The sequence below is a fragment of the Bombyx mori genome, chromosome 12, assembly GCF_030269925.1.
Source record: "Bombyx mori chromosome 12, ASM3026992v2".
Lineage (NCBI taxonomy): Eukaryota > Metazoa > Arthropoda > Insecta > Lepidoptera > Bombycidae > Bombyx > Bombyx mori.
Window position 1 is genome coordinate 11,179,784 of NC_085118.1, and position 18,640 is coordinate 11,198,423.

At 38.5% G+C, this 18,640-nt stretch overlaps 1 protein-coding gene across 1 annotated transcript; it reads left to right on the forward strand.

Annotated features, from left to right (window-relative positions):
- Window positions 1–4,422: 4,422 nt before the first annotated feature.
- Window positions 4,423–10,209, forward strand: NGR-A2 (neuropeptide receptor A2). The gene is given in 4 exon segments (NM_001134265.1): window positions 4,423–5,279; window positions 6,898–6,992; window positions 9,083–9,187; window positions 10,006–10,209. Coding segments are annotated over 4 exon segments (1,056 nt in total). The 5' UTR covers window positions 4,423–4,522; the 3' UTR covers window positions 10,105–10,209.
- Window positions 10,210–18,640: the final 8,431 nt, after the last annotated feature.

The following is an 18,640-nucleotide window of genomic DNA, read 5'->3' on the forward strand; positions in this document are numbered from 1 at the left end:
GTGTTGGCGTTAGTTATTTCCCCCGTCATTTGGGTCGGGAATGTACCTTACAGTGGCTACGATAAGAGGGTTATCGTACCGCGCCGCTTTCTCAAAGAATCATTCTGACTCTCTTTTGAGATACTTACGATTCGGTTCTAAATCCAAGTCATTGTATACCTTCCTTTCCATTAATTCTCATATCTACTCTCATCCTCATATTATTATACTATAGCGCTCCGACGGCCATCCTACAATAACGGGATGATATAACTTGAAGAGGGGCAATATGGTGCAGGCCGAATGAACCAAAACTATACTTCTATAAGTTAGACTTCCAACGCCTTCGCTATAACTAAGAAAAATAAAGGGAAGACTCGAAAGTGTTTCTTTGTGATTGCCGATACCTTGGAGGAGACTGGTCGAGTGATAGCTTGGCCACAGTGGCTAAATCCTATTTGGCTCGATAATAACACGATTAACTTAAGCCCAGATTGACGCGTTTTTGGCTCTTAAGAGCTCCCCAAAGTCTGTGGAGATTCTGATGCTGTGCGCGAGCGTGTGCTCGGCCGTAGTGTAACTATACTGAGACCTTCTAACTTATATCTCAAGGTGCGTGGCGCATTTACGTTGTAGATGTCTATGGGCTCCAGTAACCACTTAACACCAGGTGGGCTGTGAGCTCGTCCACTCATATAAGCAATAAAAAAAAAGCATCCGCGACAAAACTTACATTCATCCCATCATGATCTATGTGAGCGTGATACTCGTTCTAGTATCCCACATTGATTCCCTCTAAGTCTTCCGATGAACCCGCTGAGCCTTCTGACTATGGACGTTCATAGCAAAGGGCTAAAACATTTACGTATGATCACGCACTACTAAATTCAGAGCTTTGATTCAATGATCTCCGCTTTGCCACTGATATTAACCAAGCTTAGCCTGAAACTTTCTATACTACTTAGGATTGTAGTAATGGATCCTGGACGGATGGATCTTTCATCTTCAGTGTTCGAAAGCCACTTGATGCAAAAATGCCTTCATCTTCTCTCTCTAATGTGGTAGTTTAATAAACGCCCTCCTTAATGTCATTAGGTTTCAATGATGAGTGCCAACTTCCTTGCTTGTGAGCCAACTTCATGGCTTAAGATATTTTTCTGCAAGTGGTAAGTCAACTGTTGTCAATTCAATTCTTCAAGTATTTTATTTTTCTTCCAATTCTTTGGGTTTTTGGCTGTCCAGATCGATCCTTTCTTTTAAGTCGAAATGTCCAATTTTATTCGACAACAAAATGACTTCCGCCACCACTAATAGTATGATTAAAATATAATAATAAAGCACTTTATTATTTGGCATATAATCAACACACTTGACACAAATGTACCACTTACGGCATCTTTTGTGAAATGGTATGAATTCGTTTATGTGTGTGTATGTTTACCTGAAACTTTGGCCACCCCTCGGCATATTTACGATAACACGTTGTTTTAATGGGAAATTCCACGGCTCGTAGCTCTGAGCCCCTGACTTCCGAGGCCAACATTTCACATCCCCACATTATTTTATATCACCACAAACACTACAGACTAAGAATTATATTTTTACAATTTAGTTTGTTTAATGTATTTTTTGTCTTTAGAGCTTTCAGCCTGGCGAAGCTGGAAAATCCCCTCGAGACTACCAACGGTCCATCCTTAGTTTTAAGCCTCTTTTGTCTATTAGTCAAGAGAATAATTTGGAAGACATGATCAAGGAATTACACATTATGAGCAAGAATTAAATATGACAGTTTCTTAGCGTCTTAGAGCATATTTTTGCGATATTTCTATTTTTACGTAAGATACCCCATGCTACTCAAGAATAATGTAGTTGCTTATAAGGTGAAAATTTATTAAGCTCCGTTGTGGTTTGAAACTCAATTAAATGAATGACACTCGAAAAGCGACACTAAAAAAAGGTCAATGTGGAAATCTACTTAGCCTGCCAGAAAACTAGGTATATTACTCCTGAAGACTTCTACCGATTCTTGATTTATTTCTTGATTCTAGTGAAAGATTTTTCAAATGTAGGACTGAAAGATTACAGAAATTACCAAAGACGATACGATTTTCATGTATATTTAGATCATTATTACGAATATAATAATAACGTAACACAACGATCACTTCACTAAAACAAAATTCACTTGCTTTGAAGTGAAACGAAAACAGGAATTTCTATTAACGAGATGCCAATTTTGTTAAGCATAGAAATAAGTATGCAAACAAACCGTTAATATTATGTACAGTAGATAGTAATTTCAATTAGGCGATACATATAGTACATTGCACTGTATGGCTGCCATCAATTTGACCGATTGTATACACGCAGTGCTACTTTTATACAGGGGATGTTCTCAAAAAAGACGCTTTTTTATTTGATAAGTATAGTTGGCCGGTGCTTTGAATAGCAGCCCCGAGAGCAGGTCAGAAGAGTCCGATATGACATGTTCATGCGACGACTGCTTTGCGATGCCCTGTCTCCTGGATCCGATATATAAATAATCAGCAGCGGCCACGATAATAGGGTTGCGATCAATCATCGGAATTCCCAGCCATTCCCATTCTGTGTCGCAGATACAGAAACAAGGCTGTGGGGTGGGCTCTGTTCACTGTGTGAAAAAGCGTAGAAAAATGCACTATTTTGGCGTATTTTCAAACAAATAAAACAAAACAATTTAATTAAAAGCTTCGAAAAATTTTTTACATAAGAATATGAAAGATTTATCGAATCTTTAAAAATATAATACGTTTCATTATTAATTTAACTGAAAATAATCTAATTTTGTCCGAAATATAAATTCATACGAGCCCAAAATTATTATCAGGGTACCGACGCCCGAAATTCCATTGTTGAAACCAAGAATATTGAAACGGGATTAAAGTATTAAAACACGAATAGAAAATATTTTTTAATAAATGGATCATGAAGACAAAGAAAATTAATATAAAGATTGCTATAGAAGACTGAAAGGAATATAAAAAAATAAGTTATAAGTTTAGCTTTTAGAACCAGCGCCATCAATAGCGTTCATTAGATGTCAAACAAGCTATGCATAGCTATAAGCCCAAACTTGAAGACTTAGCCGTGCAATGTCACTTCCAGTTTCAGCGTCTAATGCAGTGATTCTCAACCACTGTTCCGCGGCACTTTTGTGTGCCGCCAAATTTTGCGAATATTTATAATAATGTTAATATTATTAAATTATATCATTTTAAAAGAAAAATATTTTAAACATGATTATATATTTAAATCCACAAAAAAAAAAATTATAGTATATTTTAGTTTATTTCGTATATTAAATTTTTTTGATAAACTATTTATGCAGTGTGTTGTAGTAAGTAAATAATTTTTATCTTTTTTTTTTGTGTGCCGCCAAATTTTGAAATCGTTAAATATGTGCCGCAACAAAAAAAAAGTTGAGAATCACTGGTCTAATGGAACACACTCGGTGAACCTAGCATAGTCCCTCGAAGCTACTAGAATAGGTAGGCAAAAAAATCTTATAGAAGACTAGGATATAACAACTTTATTCATCTTAATATATTATTATATAAATTACGTGTTACGTTGTTTGTCTGCGATGGACACCTAAACTACTGAACCGATTTTAACTTTTTTTTTAAATATGTGTTTTGTTCAACCTTACGCTATAGGATGGTTTTTATTTCGATTATGGCCGCAATATTTATTAAATAACAATAAAATTATTTATGTTAATTATTGTTATTAATTGTAAGTTTCATAAGTCTAAAACAGATGGCGCCTTAAACCAGTTCTCTGTAAAACAATTGTCTGACATTAATATCTCATAGATGGCGCTGTGTTAAAAATACCAACGTTTCACATAAGCTACAATTTAATGGCATAAACACCACGTGTTGCTGAGGCTAAAGTATAAGTGAAATTTATTTCGTAGTAAACACAATACAGTGAAATCCAATCGTTCTTACTTTGTTAACATTTGATATTAGCATTACGGCCACGTGTTATTTAGAAACAAAAACCTTAGCTACAGCAACGTGTGGCCGGGTCTGCTAGTATTGTTATATAATAAATTCCCAGTAAACAAATAATTTTATTGATTGCTACACTTTAGTCAATACTAACATAAAATCACATACCTATTCGTATTATCTAAATACTTATATATATAGCGTAGTTACAAGTTAACAAATTAAGTGCTTGCATATGCTTAGCAGTCTGCGGCGGTTTGACTGTGCCTCCGACATTTCTGACGACCATGAACGCCGACAATCTCTCACCATTAGATGAGTATCTTCGTCTGCGTACAAGGGTAATAAAAAAAATGCCAATATTTTCAAATAGACGAAAATGAACACCCTGTATGTTAACTTCAGGGCTTTCGCGAAAACTCATCACGGATAGTACTTTCTACGCGTTAGTCGAAGTGACAACTTTACACGGTGGACACGTACATACATACAACCCGGACTTAGAACATGTGATTTTATAGTAATAATTTTCTTTTCATTTCGAAATAATGATGGAACCAAATAATAGCGAATATGAGAATAATTCTTATATTACATTTTTCGGACCCGTGGGGATGGCTTTTTATGACAACGGCCAGGTCTTAGAAGATAGCCTCACAGTCAAAATCATATTGAGTATTATACTGGCTGTTATAATGATTCTGAGTTTAATCGGAAATGGTTGTACTTGTGCTGTGATCGCTCGCAATCGTTCTATGCGAACTCCGACTAACTGCTATTTATTCAACCTTGCAATTACCGACCTGTTCATGGCTTTATTTGTGCCAATAGACATTTACATCATTTGGATCCCTGAATTCTACCCATTGGGGGAAGTGGGCTGCCGTCTGCATTTCGTGCTGTGGGATTGTCTTAGTAATTGTAGCCTGCTGATTATAACCGCGTTTACCGTCGAACGATATCTGGTCATCACCAGGCCATTTCTTCGACAGAAATTGTCCCTTAATTCGCGTGTCTTCAAACTGGTCGGTGTTATATGGTTCGTGTCCTGCAGCTTTTGCATACCGGACCTCCTGTATATCGATATGATTGAAGAGAAGAAATATGTATTTTGCTATGTAGCAATGTCGCACATCGTGAGTGTATTTGTGGCAGCCGAGATCTTTGTTTTTTACGTGATACCAATGACGATTATTATAATATTGTACATATTAATAACAATAGAGTTAAAATTCAAAAAGAAACTTCGGAGCAGTCCCGCCAGCAATGGACAACAAAACAGAGATAAAGCGGTCATAATGTTAGGTAAGTTTTATTGTCATCGAAGACAGATGAGCCTGCGGCCCGCCTAATGGTTATTAGTTGGCTTTCATTCATGGACATCGGCAATACCAAAGACGCAACTTAGTCGCAGCTGCCTATCACTTAATACAATAACCAGAAAAGACGTACCAAAATGTACATGAAATTTTCATTGAGTTTTTTAATATATAACAAGGGAGTAAAGCAATACTTATTAAATGATATTTATGACATTTTTTCCTTCTTTTACAGAAGATTGACAGATAAAACGCAAGGCGTACAATTTTATAAAGTTATATAATGACATTGCTTCAGTTTTTTTTTTAACATGACTTTATGAACTTAGAATGTATGTTTGTTTGTATGTAACAGAATCGTTGATCATCAATATAACTGACTTTAAGCCGCACAATTTAAAATTTTCATACGCATCAAGGACAGTATAAAGACTTATATAACTTCGCTCTAATATCCTAACCAGTATCAACAGTATTAAAAAAGATAAAATTAATTATTATTTCGGTTTACTGTAGTGAATTTTATTAGTTTTAAACCATTTAATTTAAATTATATACTATATATATAAACCACAAAAAAGTGTGGTCATCAATTCAGGGTTTCGGTCTCGTAAATAATAAAAGGATAATCTGGAACGATCTTCTTCTTCTCTGCGTTCTTTCTACTATACATTACTTATAGTGCTGCAATAGAAAAATGAGGTCATCTCCGCAACTCCTCAAATCATTCTTTGAACATACGGATTAATAGCACAAAAATAATTAAAGCCACATCTTATACCCAGATGTTCTGGCTTTACAACAAATTAAAACTAAACTTTAACTAAATTACATGCAACATACCCTTCTTGGTATTTAATAGTTAACTAAGATTAAATTCGGCCTTCGTTCCCAAATTACTAAACATCATAAAGTAAGATGTACGTGAACTCCTCGGATGAAATTCACATTTTGTACCACAACGCACATAAGACTATTAATTACGTTTAATTTTATATCATAATTCACTCAGCATGTCGCAAAACGTCTAAGTGGCTTAGCCGACAAATCCACGGGCCCAAGGATTTTAAACTACCCTCGTTAAGTCTGCATTCATCGCTTAATTTCGGGAAATACTATTATAAGAGCGTGTACCTAAAGTTTCACTGTCTGATGTATTGTTGAACTCAAAACAGGGTCTAGGTCATGGGCCAATAGAATTTTTGAAACGTCGAAAATGTGCAATAGCGCTCAGTTACGTGATTGTCTCTCATGCAGATTTATATCTGCAATAAAAGGGCACTGATCGAAAAAAGCCCAAATAATTATATTTCAGTGAAAAAAAGTCTCACGGCTCTCTAAAACAGATATAAATGGTATTGATATTATTTTAAGGGCACCATCTGATCGATAAAAGTCCAAATAAATATATTTTAGTGAAAAAAGGTCTCACGACTCTCTTTGTGGCTTTGTGGTTATCATTAGTTCCTGTGATGAGCTGCCCGTCTAGGAAGCTCGCCAAAAATAAAACTATAAATATAGGCTCACTATAAATGTAGGCTCACGAATATTTATCATACGCACAATATCTTTACACTGATTTACGTGTTTTCTGTTTGTTTCAGCGGCTGTAGCTCTTTCGTTTTTTCTGTTCTGGTCACCATACTGTTACCTGCGCATCATGTTGATTTGGCCCGGTGTTTATGAGAAGCATTATAATGTAAGTATTATTCTGTCTAAAATAATATACAAACAAAAATGATACCGAAAAAATAGATTGTTGTAGTTGTAAGATTTTAAATATAAGCTTAACAAACAAATCTTAATTCATAGTTCTAAAAAAATGTATCACTAAATTCTTCTTGTTTTCAGTCGTTCTATCGTGGTTGAAGATCGTGACTAGGGTTGCCAGTTTTTTTTTCAGCCTTTATAGGACAAATGCTTAAATAGGCAAAAAATACGGGATTTTAGTTTTTTACCCGGGACAAATAAAAAACAAAATTATATAGTGACATTCTTTATTTTTGAAGTTATACTTCTTTCGGCGCGTTATGAAAAATTGATGAGAGTGAAATTTTACGATGCGTGCGCACCGTGACACAAATTTAACAGAAATGAAGTTGCCCACTAAATCGCTCATTACAATACGACCGACGTAACTTGGCGAGTCTGAACATAGCCGCAGGTGAACTTTCGCGCATGTACACACGTAAAAAAAGTGTTATAAGTATTCATTTTTTAGTAATATAAATGACAAAATTATTATTTAATATAATTCATACTAACTATTATTAAATTATTAACTTTAAATATTTATTATTAATTATTTAATGTTAAAAAAAAAGAAATAAATTTAATAAAAATAAAGTATAACTTCTTACGCGCGTACATAAGTACACCCACCATTTTTTTATATTTCTCCAAGGAGAAGTCACTTTTAAAATAATATTTTTTCGGTTTTAGCATATTTATGAAAATCAATACAATTATAATCGTACGGTTCGAATATGGGACAGAGTCAGTCCCGCCAGGACATTTTAAATTAAGCCTAAAATACTTGACGTTCCGGGATATACGGGACGTCTGGCAACCCTAATCATAATTCTTATGTACTAATAGTCTTCTCACTGTTTCATTCCACCTATTCCTATCTTTTGCCTCGTTGAGAGATTCGTTGAATGCCATTTCTAGATGCTGAGTCGCCTGGACCCTAAATTATATTCGGTTAAAATACGTCTTAACGTCTGCCATACATACAGTAGGTACTCGTAAAATCTTTTCAGCGCAGAACAGCAAACAATTATTACAATTTTGTTAATTTAAATAATAAATACTCATTAATACTCCGGACCACAGCGGTTAGGGTCTAGAACGCTGATGCAACATCAATTAATGCAAACGAATCCTTAATTAAGTAATATCGCCATCAAAATAATGAAACTACAATTTTCGAACAAATGTAAAAAAATTGTTTAACGCGGTGACGTAAACATTTTATCTAGGTTCGTAGGAACCTTTTAACTATAATCTAGTACGTAATTAGTTGAAAGCCCATTAGCTAGTATTTTCAAACTACCATTTTCCCATTGTTGTTTATTTTCCGTAATCGGATTTTCAATTGTTTTTTTTTTTACTATTATTTTTGGAACGAAGTTCCTTACGGCAGGCTTGGAGGGGATAGGGATTTTGCTGCGCGACCGAACTGAAAAAAATGTGATAGTAAAACCGTAAGAAAAAATCCGTGGAAAAAAGTGCGTGGAATAAAACCGTTAAATGAGACGTGCGCAGGCGCGACAGTCGCATACACAAGCGAGTAGTGTATAATACCTTTCTCTTTCTCCCTCTTTCTTTTCGTTCTCTCATCCATTCTCTTTCTATTATTATTTCTATTTTTCTATTTCTATGTAATTTTATGTTGTCAAACAAAAATAAAGAGACATATTTTGTTATTTTAGTTGATAATTTGAATTACGATGTTTTTTTATTTTAAGTAATTTATTATTTCCTAAAATACTGAATTTCCTAAATACTTTCTTGTACTTAAATAAAAAGTAATCAGCAAAATTTAAGAGAAAAATCAAGAAAACCTACATAAAATTGAATACGATTTTTTTTTGCAATTTGTGTCGATTCTACATTAGCCGAAGGAACTTCGTTCCTACCTGGTGTCCCACGACACCACATAATTTTCTTTTTTTATTCAAACACGTCGCTGCCATGATGCAAATAAAAATTGAACAAACGCATGATATGCTTTTTCATTTTTACATAAGACATACTGTGTATCTTTATAAACGATTTTACTTTCAGGCATGGAAAATAGTGAATTATTTATGCTACAATTCGTACGCATCGAGCGCCTTAAACCCGATCCTATATAGTCTCATGTCACGGAAATTTCGACGTGCGTTCAAGGTAACAAACATTATTCTTAAGAAGAACAAGAGAAAATTTTGAAAATAAAACGAAACAAATATTAAAAGACCTTAACCGTCACAAATCAGCTGAGAGAATCTTACAATTAACACAGTTTTAACCAGGAGTGACATCATCTAGCAGGTTGTTATTCCAGCGGCTCTGCTAATGACTTAACACTAGCTGAGCCGTGACCTCATTCACCAGTTGAAGCTTTAACAAAAACCAAAAAACTTATCGGAAAATCCTTATTTAAATATTTCCAAGCTTGGATTTGTGATAAATTCAAAAAACCACGTAGTTCAAATGAGGCATTTCGGGTTATAGCTTTTAATTATACCTAAACTATCAGTTTCAAACGACATGGTGTCGGCTGCCGAGGGAGAAAAAGCCTTCCTTGTTGTTTGGTGCTTTATACAAATTTATGTGTATTTATGTGTATGAATAAAATAACGTATTTACTCAGACAATGGCAGGCATTGGGGAGAAACATTATTTTGTGTTATATAGACTGTGATAGAAATCTCAGAAAATATGCGCTCTTTAAACCTTTCCTTCGTCCCTGCCACCAGCATTTGAGGTCAGGCCTCATCTGCACTTGTCTCAAGTTACCCTGGCATGGATTGTTGTTCATTATCGAAGACCACTAATATATAGTAGGAAGGTGAAGCCAAACTTGACATGAAAATAAATTAGTTCTGTATAACCAAGCCAAATTAAATAAATACTACTAGGGTATTGTGAATATAATGTACATTATTTTATTTATATGTAGGTTTGTAACGAAAGTTTATGAAGTGTATGTTTTTTTTTCCCAGGATTTTTTCACTAGACGAAAACCAGACAGTACCAATCGGAATGATATAGCCAAGGCTTCTTTGAGCAAAAATGAAACTAAATTGGAACTAAAGATGTAGTTTGAAATGTGTACATGTATTTTGATTGTTTCGGCATGTTGGATTCATGAGAGGATAATCAATCATTTGCGAATTTGTATATTATAAAGTAAAATAAAAAAATATAAAAAACACACAACAAAATATTTAATACCATTATAAATCTACATGGGAGGAATGATGATAACACCGTAACGTCGAACTACGTATAATTTTGATGTAAACATTCAAATTTATTCAATAATTTAAACAGAATCGATTTTTTTATTTCATGATCTTACTTACGCCGCAGGTTTCGACGAGGTCAATGATTTATGAAAGAAAACACCAATAAACATTTTCATTCCGTACAATTTATTTACAAATACGATATTATCTTTTTCTATTTTATGGACGAGACAATGTTGAACTTTCGCCCCTTATAACATTTTTTTTCTTTCTGAAAACTAAACTAGTAAAAGCTGTGTTTTTTTTTTTTTTATTAAGGTTGTCCAATGTCCTCACCCTCTGCATAGCAAGGTGGATGGTATTCACATTATGATAATAGATATCACTCGACTCTCATCACTTAACTCCAAGTGGGCCGCGAGCTCGTTTAACCTATGCGATAAACCAATAGAAATCAGCTAACAATGTGCAAGTTGCACGTGCACCATTTTTTTTTACAAAAATCACAGTCCATATTTTTTTTTTTTTGGATTTGCATTTTTATGTTGTACTAGGAAACTAGATTCATAAACGATCCCGTGGCAGACCAGAGATAAGTGGCAACAAAAGTTCTACGTTATCACAGCTTGGAAACTGCTACCTACCTCGATGCATAATTTGAATAAGTACACCATTTTGATCAGAAAATGCTTGTTTTAATCGACCGGGGCACTCGTGATTCGCTTGGCGTCCAGTGATCACCAGGACCCATAGACACCGCAGTGTAAATGCCACCTTAAGCCACAAAATCCCTCAATTATATAATTTAGGAGGTTCGATCCTTCGAACGGAAAGTTTGTAAACCATAGTACACGTTGCTAAAATGATTTGCACGGTAAGTTTTACGTTGTGCAAGTAGCAATGAAGGTGAACATCAGACAGACCAAGCACCAGACATTGAGTCTTATGGAGACAATCGACGAGGAACTTCGAAGGCGTTCATATAAATTACGGCAGTGAGTGCCCCGATAACTATCCGTCACCAGCTTCAGCAGCTGCGATTCATCATGTTCTGCCCAATATCGGCTTCGTCCCTCCCGCTATGAATGCGACATCAGAGTTCGGCTATGACGCTCCTACTGAGGTTTTCTTTCTTTCCTCGATAGGTTGGAAAATAAACTCACAACGCGATGCTATTCTTTCATGAGCATGTATTTCATTAGATATAAATTGTTCCACTATTAGACATACGCCTCGCCCAAAGTTCGCCACAATAACCAACCAGTCTTACACAGCCTGCGTCCGGCGGATTCCCGTGACTTTGGGAAGGACGTCCAAGGGCTGAAAAAATATTTGGTACCCGTCTGCAGGAATTAAACATCAGCATCGCATAATAAAAAACAAACTTTCTCCCTTTCGATACTTTCAGTATTACATACTTTTTTTTTTATTGCCCTGTAGGCAGAGGAGCATACGGCCTACCTTGTGGTGAGTGGTTACCATCGCCAGTGGACTTCAGCAATACGAGGGGCAGAGCCAAGCCGCTGCCCACAAATTATTTAAATTAAATTAAATTAAAAATTTATATTTAAATGAAACTAATTTTAAGATTTAATCTCGCGTTTTTTTATTGTCATTTTCAATATCTATATATTAATACGTGAAGCAAAAACTTTGTATTCCTTTTTACGAAAATTGCGCGGACGGAGGAGTATGAAATTTCTCACAATAGAACATATAGAGAAGGAGTGCAGAAAGCTAATATTTTTTTTAAATAACGCATTAACAATACATTAAATCAATAAAAAAAACATAACACACACTACCATGTATTTGACACACACACCTATGTAGACTCATTGTGAAACTTTTGTTATTGCACAAAGATTGTGGTCAAATTGAAATTAGGTTTTTAATATTGTTTTTAATATTATGTGTCTATAGTGTTATCAGTGATTATAGAAGTAAAATAGTATTTGATAATAGAACCATAATAATTTACAAACTTATGATTTCAATTAATTATACTTCAATTTCAACTACTGCCGGACCACTAGTTATTATAATGGCGTATATTTCCTAGGTTTTCAATACTTCACAGTTTTCGTGGTCACGAATGAACGAAAGGTATTCAAAATGTTCCCGATCAGGAACATGAGATGAAACGGTAAGAGTAGATTTAACTAAGTATCTACGACTCGTCCAAATCGACAACGACATATTATGTACTATTTACATTTTAGGACAGCTTGCATCGTGTATCAGTCATTGTGTGTTTATGGATCTCAGACACAACTGTATTGTCCAATGTTGATGAAACTAGAGAGCAATACCCTGATATTATGATTTATCACGATCGACCTACATATACAGCAATTTGTTTTCATATTAACTGACTGTCTATAGATTTGTGTTTATTCGTGAAATTGCCACGAAATCCATTTGAAGAATAAATAATAATAATAATAATATAACACTTTATTTAACACCATAAAATATGTACAGAGTAAGCATATAAAACAAACAATAGTCAGTGACATAAATTGGCGGCCTTATCGATCTCTTCCAAGCAACCTTGCAGGGAGAGGAATAAGCGAACTGAACGGTGCTATATCTTAATAAACTTACATAAAAATATATACCTATATACAAAGGTGAAAAATAAATAAATTAGTTTACAGTTAAAAAGAAACTCGGAATTATACTTTTTAGAATTTTAAATAGTCGCTTACTATGATTTCTTTCATTTTGCGACGACTCGAATACCTCATTCAAAATATCCTATACGTCCTTATATTATACTCTTATTACACCACTATACCACCTAATATTTGTATCATAATTGAAACTATAATAACTTGCTAATTATAATAACTACAAGCCGCCTTAGTTCGCGATTTGTTTTTACTGTCATTAACATTATATTATTTCCGTCAAACGAAAGTTTAAGCTTCCAGGCCTCAATTTACTATTTGTTCGTTTTGTGTGAAATGAACCTTAAAAGTCAATAAAAATGGAGTAGTTAGTACAATATTCAAATATCAACGAAAGCACGCCTCGTTTATCTACGAGTATAACCAAAAAAAAATTAAGTATCCAAAACGTCGGAAATAATATAAAACTTAGAAAATACTTAACAAAGCATTTGTTACACAGTTTTAACCTCGATAGAAAATATTTAATACCCTTAGAGGAAATTGTTTTATTCAAAATATTATTCCCGTATAAGAAACCAACAATTTAAATATCGTACAATGTTATATTTCGTATTAAAGACTCTAAGGGCCTGAGCACACCACGTTTTTTAAACTAACTTTTATCCTACAGAGCGGTTTGTTGTCGTTTGTAGCGATACAAACGCGATACTAACGTGCATGTGTATCGATACAAACGCGCGTTACCATCGCGTCTGTATCGATTCAAACGCGTATTTGAATGTATACAGGTGTGCAAAGGTCTACAGACTGCGTCTGACTTGCGTGCGTATCGCGTCTGTATCGCTACAAACGCGCGTCGACAGCGCGATTAAAAAACGTGGTGTGCACAGGCCCTAATATAGCAGTTTTCTAGCAAATCCTCTTCAAAGATGGCGCAGAAAAATGTTCCGCTAAGACACGTGTAAGCCGCTTTCAATGCAAATTCTATGTTACGTTTAGCCGATAGCAAAACACTCTTATACTCAACTCAATTTTGTAAATGCAAAACTGAACGCAGACCTCTTTTAACATAAATCTCACTTTGGTATCCCTTTCGTTTTAAGGCTTAGACTCGGGGAGCGTCTGCCCTTGAGATTGAAACCTTTTTAGGGGACGCTCAGGCAACTATTTGCAAACATTCCCCTCCTATCTGAACTCAGGTGGTCAGCGTCGGAACGTTACTTCGATAAGGCTATGCGTCATGATAATGTCCGTTCGTTATCGTTGCGGCCGCTGACTACTCCCCGAATCCTGATCACGCCGGAGCAAATCACTGTCGTCGCCCTAGACACGTCCTTACAGATCCATCAGATACAATAACTCTTGCATTAAATACCTTCAGCTCTAACACTAGGAGCAGGTTGAGGAACCCCGGTGACCATACTCGTCGAATTCGACAAAGAGGTCGACGTGCAACCTAACCTTAGGATCTTCTCAGCGGGTCGCGATCCCGATCCGGTAGTAGATTCATTCGCGAAGCAGTTGCTCTTGAGTTGTTAGGTCTCCTTCGGAGGCGCTCGGGCAGCTGTTAGCAAATCCCACCCCTTCTGGCTGAGCCTTTGCTCGCCCACCTGTCCTGATGAAACTGGAAAGGCCTCCGGGCCACCAGTAAGTCTTAAAAAAAAAGCTCAGGTAAACAACAAGGTCTTTGGACCATCCGTGATTCTTAACCACTTGATGATAATTTACTCCACTCCACTCCCCCGGACCATCATGGACAATCAGCAACACCAAAGGCACAACCAACCAACTTGTGAAATATCACAGAGGGAGGGGAGACTTCATTCCAAAGCTAAGATTGCTATTTACTACGTATGTGAGTTAACGAGCTCACAGTGCCCCTGGTGTAAAGTGATTACCGGAGCTTATACCTTGAGGCGCGAGTTATAAGTCCCAATTGTGCTTTTTAACGGTTGTCCCACCTTCCACACCGGACCGCTTGACACCGCCGCAGCAGGCAGGGTGGTGGTACCTACACGCGCGAGCTTTCAATACCACCACCAGTAAGAATTACATTAAAATTACATTTCTGTTTTGTTTTTTGCATAGAACTTTATCCTGAAAGGCAAATCCACTTACATATTAAATGAAGAAATATAACTTCTATTTGTCGAATATGTATCCAGTGCATTTTAACGTCGCGGAATTACTACGTCAAAAGCGAATGCAAACATAATTTTCTTAAATCCATTTAGATAAAAATACAGAAACAGATTCCTGGTAATAAGCCAAGCCGGTGTTCCATATTGATATTTACAAAGCAAATAGAAGTAATCTAATCAAGTGAGTCTGGTGGCTCGGCGATTAAAATTTCGATTTGATCTTATAAAGCTTTTACTTTTAGTGTGCAAGTTTACAAAGTGCGACAGGAGATAACAGTACCCCAAGAGATAGTAGTATCCAAATCTTAATTTAAGCAATTGAAACTAAAATCAATCAATATTACACGTTAAATACCCGAATACCGAACTATCATTATCTTCTATGACATGAGTACTAGATATATTTGAGACAAGAACAAGACCACAAGACAGTTAATTAAACAATGATACTGTGGCGACTCACTTACCCGCCACTACTTGGGCAACCGCCTTACAATTTGACAAAATCGCTGTCGCCTATGAATTCAGGCAATCATCTATTATTGTTGTTCAACACTTCGGAATCTTAAAAAACTGAGGGCAGTACATATCGATATTCGCTGTGCTACCTATCGTTCGTGTCAGTGCTTTACTACTCCTATATGTTAGTTCTTTATCGTACCACTCTTCACTCTTGTTATAGTTTGTTTGTGTAAATACTTAAATAAATAATAATAAAAAAAAAAAACAACGGCCGTCTGGTGTAGTGGTAAGTGACATGGTCACTACACAAGGGGGTCGCGGGTTCGAATCCCGCCAAGGGAAGATATTTGTATGATAAATATAAATGTATTTTCCAGGGTTATGGATGTATATTAAATATATGTATGTGTATAATAAAAATCTTACATTTATATCCGTTATCTGGTACCTGTAACACAAGTTCTTTACGAACTTATCACGGGACCAGTTAACGTGGCGTGTATAAAAAAAAAAAAAAATACTTCAATAAACTATTCAAAGCAGTACATATTTATACTCACTGTGTAAAACATCCTTCGTGTCAGCGCCTACCCAATACAGTTAGAAGCAGCACTAATACAACTGCATCTACAATACCAATACAATCAGTCCGACAGAAGCACCCGCCGCCTGCGGACGTGCTCATCGACCACTCAATCGCCCGGCCATTGTTCTTAAACACACTCGCCGCTAGGCGAGTGTGTTTAAGACCCGGGACAGCCCCACCTGGGTCAGACATCATGGAAGCTTTATTTACAGAATTCCTCCGACTTCGCCACCCAAAGCTCACTTCTGAGTTTCTGGCTTTCAAGGCCGATCACGCCGTGAGCCCTCTCGCGGATTCCGCCGTGCTCGTCGCTCCCGCGTCGTACACCGCAGCGTCCGCCATGCCTGCCGCTCCCGCGTCGCCTATACTAGTGGGTAAAACTGCTGCGTCGTCCGCCGTGGCCGCCGCTCCCCTGGCGCGATCATCCGCGGGTTCCGTAGGGTCCGACGGACGTCCTGCATCTGCCCGTAGGTCGCCTGCTCCCGAGCCTGCTGCCTCCTCGTCCTCCGACTCTGACTCGGACATGGAGGTCGACCTCGCCCCCGCCTCATCGACGGATGAATTCACCCTGGTACTAAAGGGTAAGAAGCGCGCTGCGGAGTCCCGAGCTCCCGCGGCCGCTAAAATTAGTAAAGCCGCGAACGCGTCGCGCCCTCGCCCTCCGACTCCCGTCGCTCCCCCTGCCCGTGCCACACCGTCGCCGCGTCCAGTGGCACAAAATAAAAGTCAGACCCCTCCCCCAGTAATCCTTCAAGAGAAGGCAGCTTGGGACCGAGTTTCCCTGGCCCTTCAGGCCAAAAAAATTAATTTTATCAGCGCCCGTAACCTCGCGAACGGGATTCAAATTAAGTTAACGACACCCGACGACCATAGGGCCCTCTCAAGCTACCTCCGAAAGGAGCGTATAAGTTTCCACACTTATACGCTTCAGGAGGAGCGTGAACTTCGCGCGGTCATACGCGGCATCCCAAAGGAATTAGATGCCGATCTCGTCAAGGCCGACCTTCTAGAACAAGGTCTGCCGGTCAATTCCGTGCACCGCATGCACACAGGACGCGGGAGGGAGCCATACAACATGGTTCTCGTCGCTCTCCAGCCTACCCCCGAGGGCAAGCAAATTTTCAACGTACGAACAGTCTGTAGGCTTTCCGGAATAACCGTCGAAGCCCCCCATAAAAAAGGCACTCCGAGCCAGTGCCATAACTGTCAGTTGTACGGGCACTCTTCCCGTAATTGTCACGCGCGCTCCCGATGCGTCAAGTGTTTGGGCGATCACGCCACGAGCCTTTGCACTCGCGATCAAAAAACCGCTACGGAACCGCCTAGCTGCGTCCTGTGCCGAACACAGGGTCACCCCGCGAACTACCGTGGTTGCCCCCGAGCCCCTAAAATAAATCGCCGCGTCGCCCGCCAAAACCGCCTCCGAGCTTTCAGACCAGACATCAAAGCCACGGCACCCTCTGTGCCGAAGGCTAAGCCTGCTTTCGTGCCGGCGTCGGTGCCCAGCGTCTCGGCCTGGGCTAAACCGTTGCCGTACACGAACACGGCTACAACTCTCTCCCCCGCGACTCGTCCCACCCCCGCGATACGTCCCTCCCCCGCGACTCGTCCCTCCCCCGCGACTCGTCCCTCCCCCGCGACCTGCCCTCCGACCGCGTCCGACAATCTCGCTCTAGCGATCGACTTTTTTCAGTCGATCAACTTTGATCGCGTTAATGCTTTGGGCGACGCCATTCGCGCCGCCTCCACTGCACAACACTTTATCGCCGTTGTGCAAGAATACGCTGACGTATACGCGTCGTTAAATACGTACGTCCTCCCCTCACTCCGCCGGTAATCAATGGCGTACATAGGTAGAATCAAGCCCCTATCCGTAACGATAGGATTTTTTAACGCTTACGGTCTCGCAAATCAACGTGATCAGGTTTGTGATTTTTTGCGTGACCATCAAATTGACATCTTTTTGGTGCAGGAGACCCTGCTTAAGCCCGCGCGCCGCGACCCTAAAATCGCGAACTACAACATGGTTAGGAACGACAGGCTCACTGCTCGTGGTGGTGGTACCGTCATTTACTATAGAAGAGCCCTGCATTGCGTCCCACTCGACCCCCCCGCGCTTTCTAACATCGAAGCATCAGTATGCCGAATCTCACTGACTGGACACGCGCCGATCGTTATCGCGTCCGTTTATCTTCCACCGGATAAAATCGTTCTAAGTAGTGATATTGAGGCGCTGCTCGGCATGGGAAGCTCTGTCATTCTGGCGGGTGACCTAAATTGTAAACACGTCAGGTGGAACTCTCACACCTCAACCCCTAATGGCAGGCGCCTCGACGCGTTAGTCGATGATCTCGCCTTCGATATCGTGGCTCCGCTGACCCCGACTCACTACCCGCTAAATATCGCGCATCGGCCGGATATACTCGACATAGCGTTATTAAAAAACGTAACTCTGCGCTTACATTCGATTGAAGTAGTTTCAGAGTTAGATTCAGACCATCGTCCCGTCATTATGAAGCTCGGTCGCGCTCCCGATTCCGTTCCCGTCACGAGGACTGTGGTGG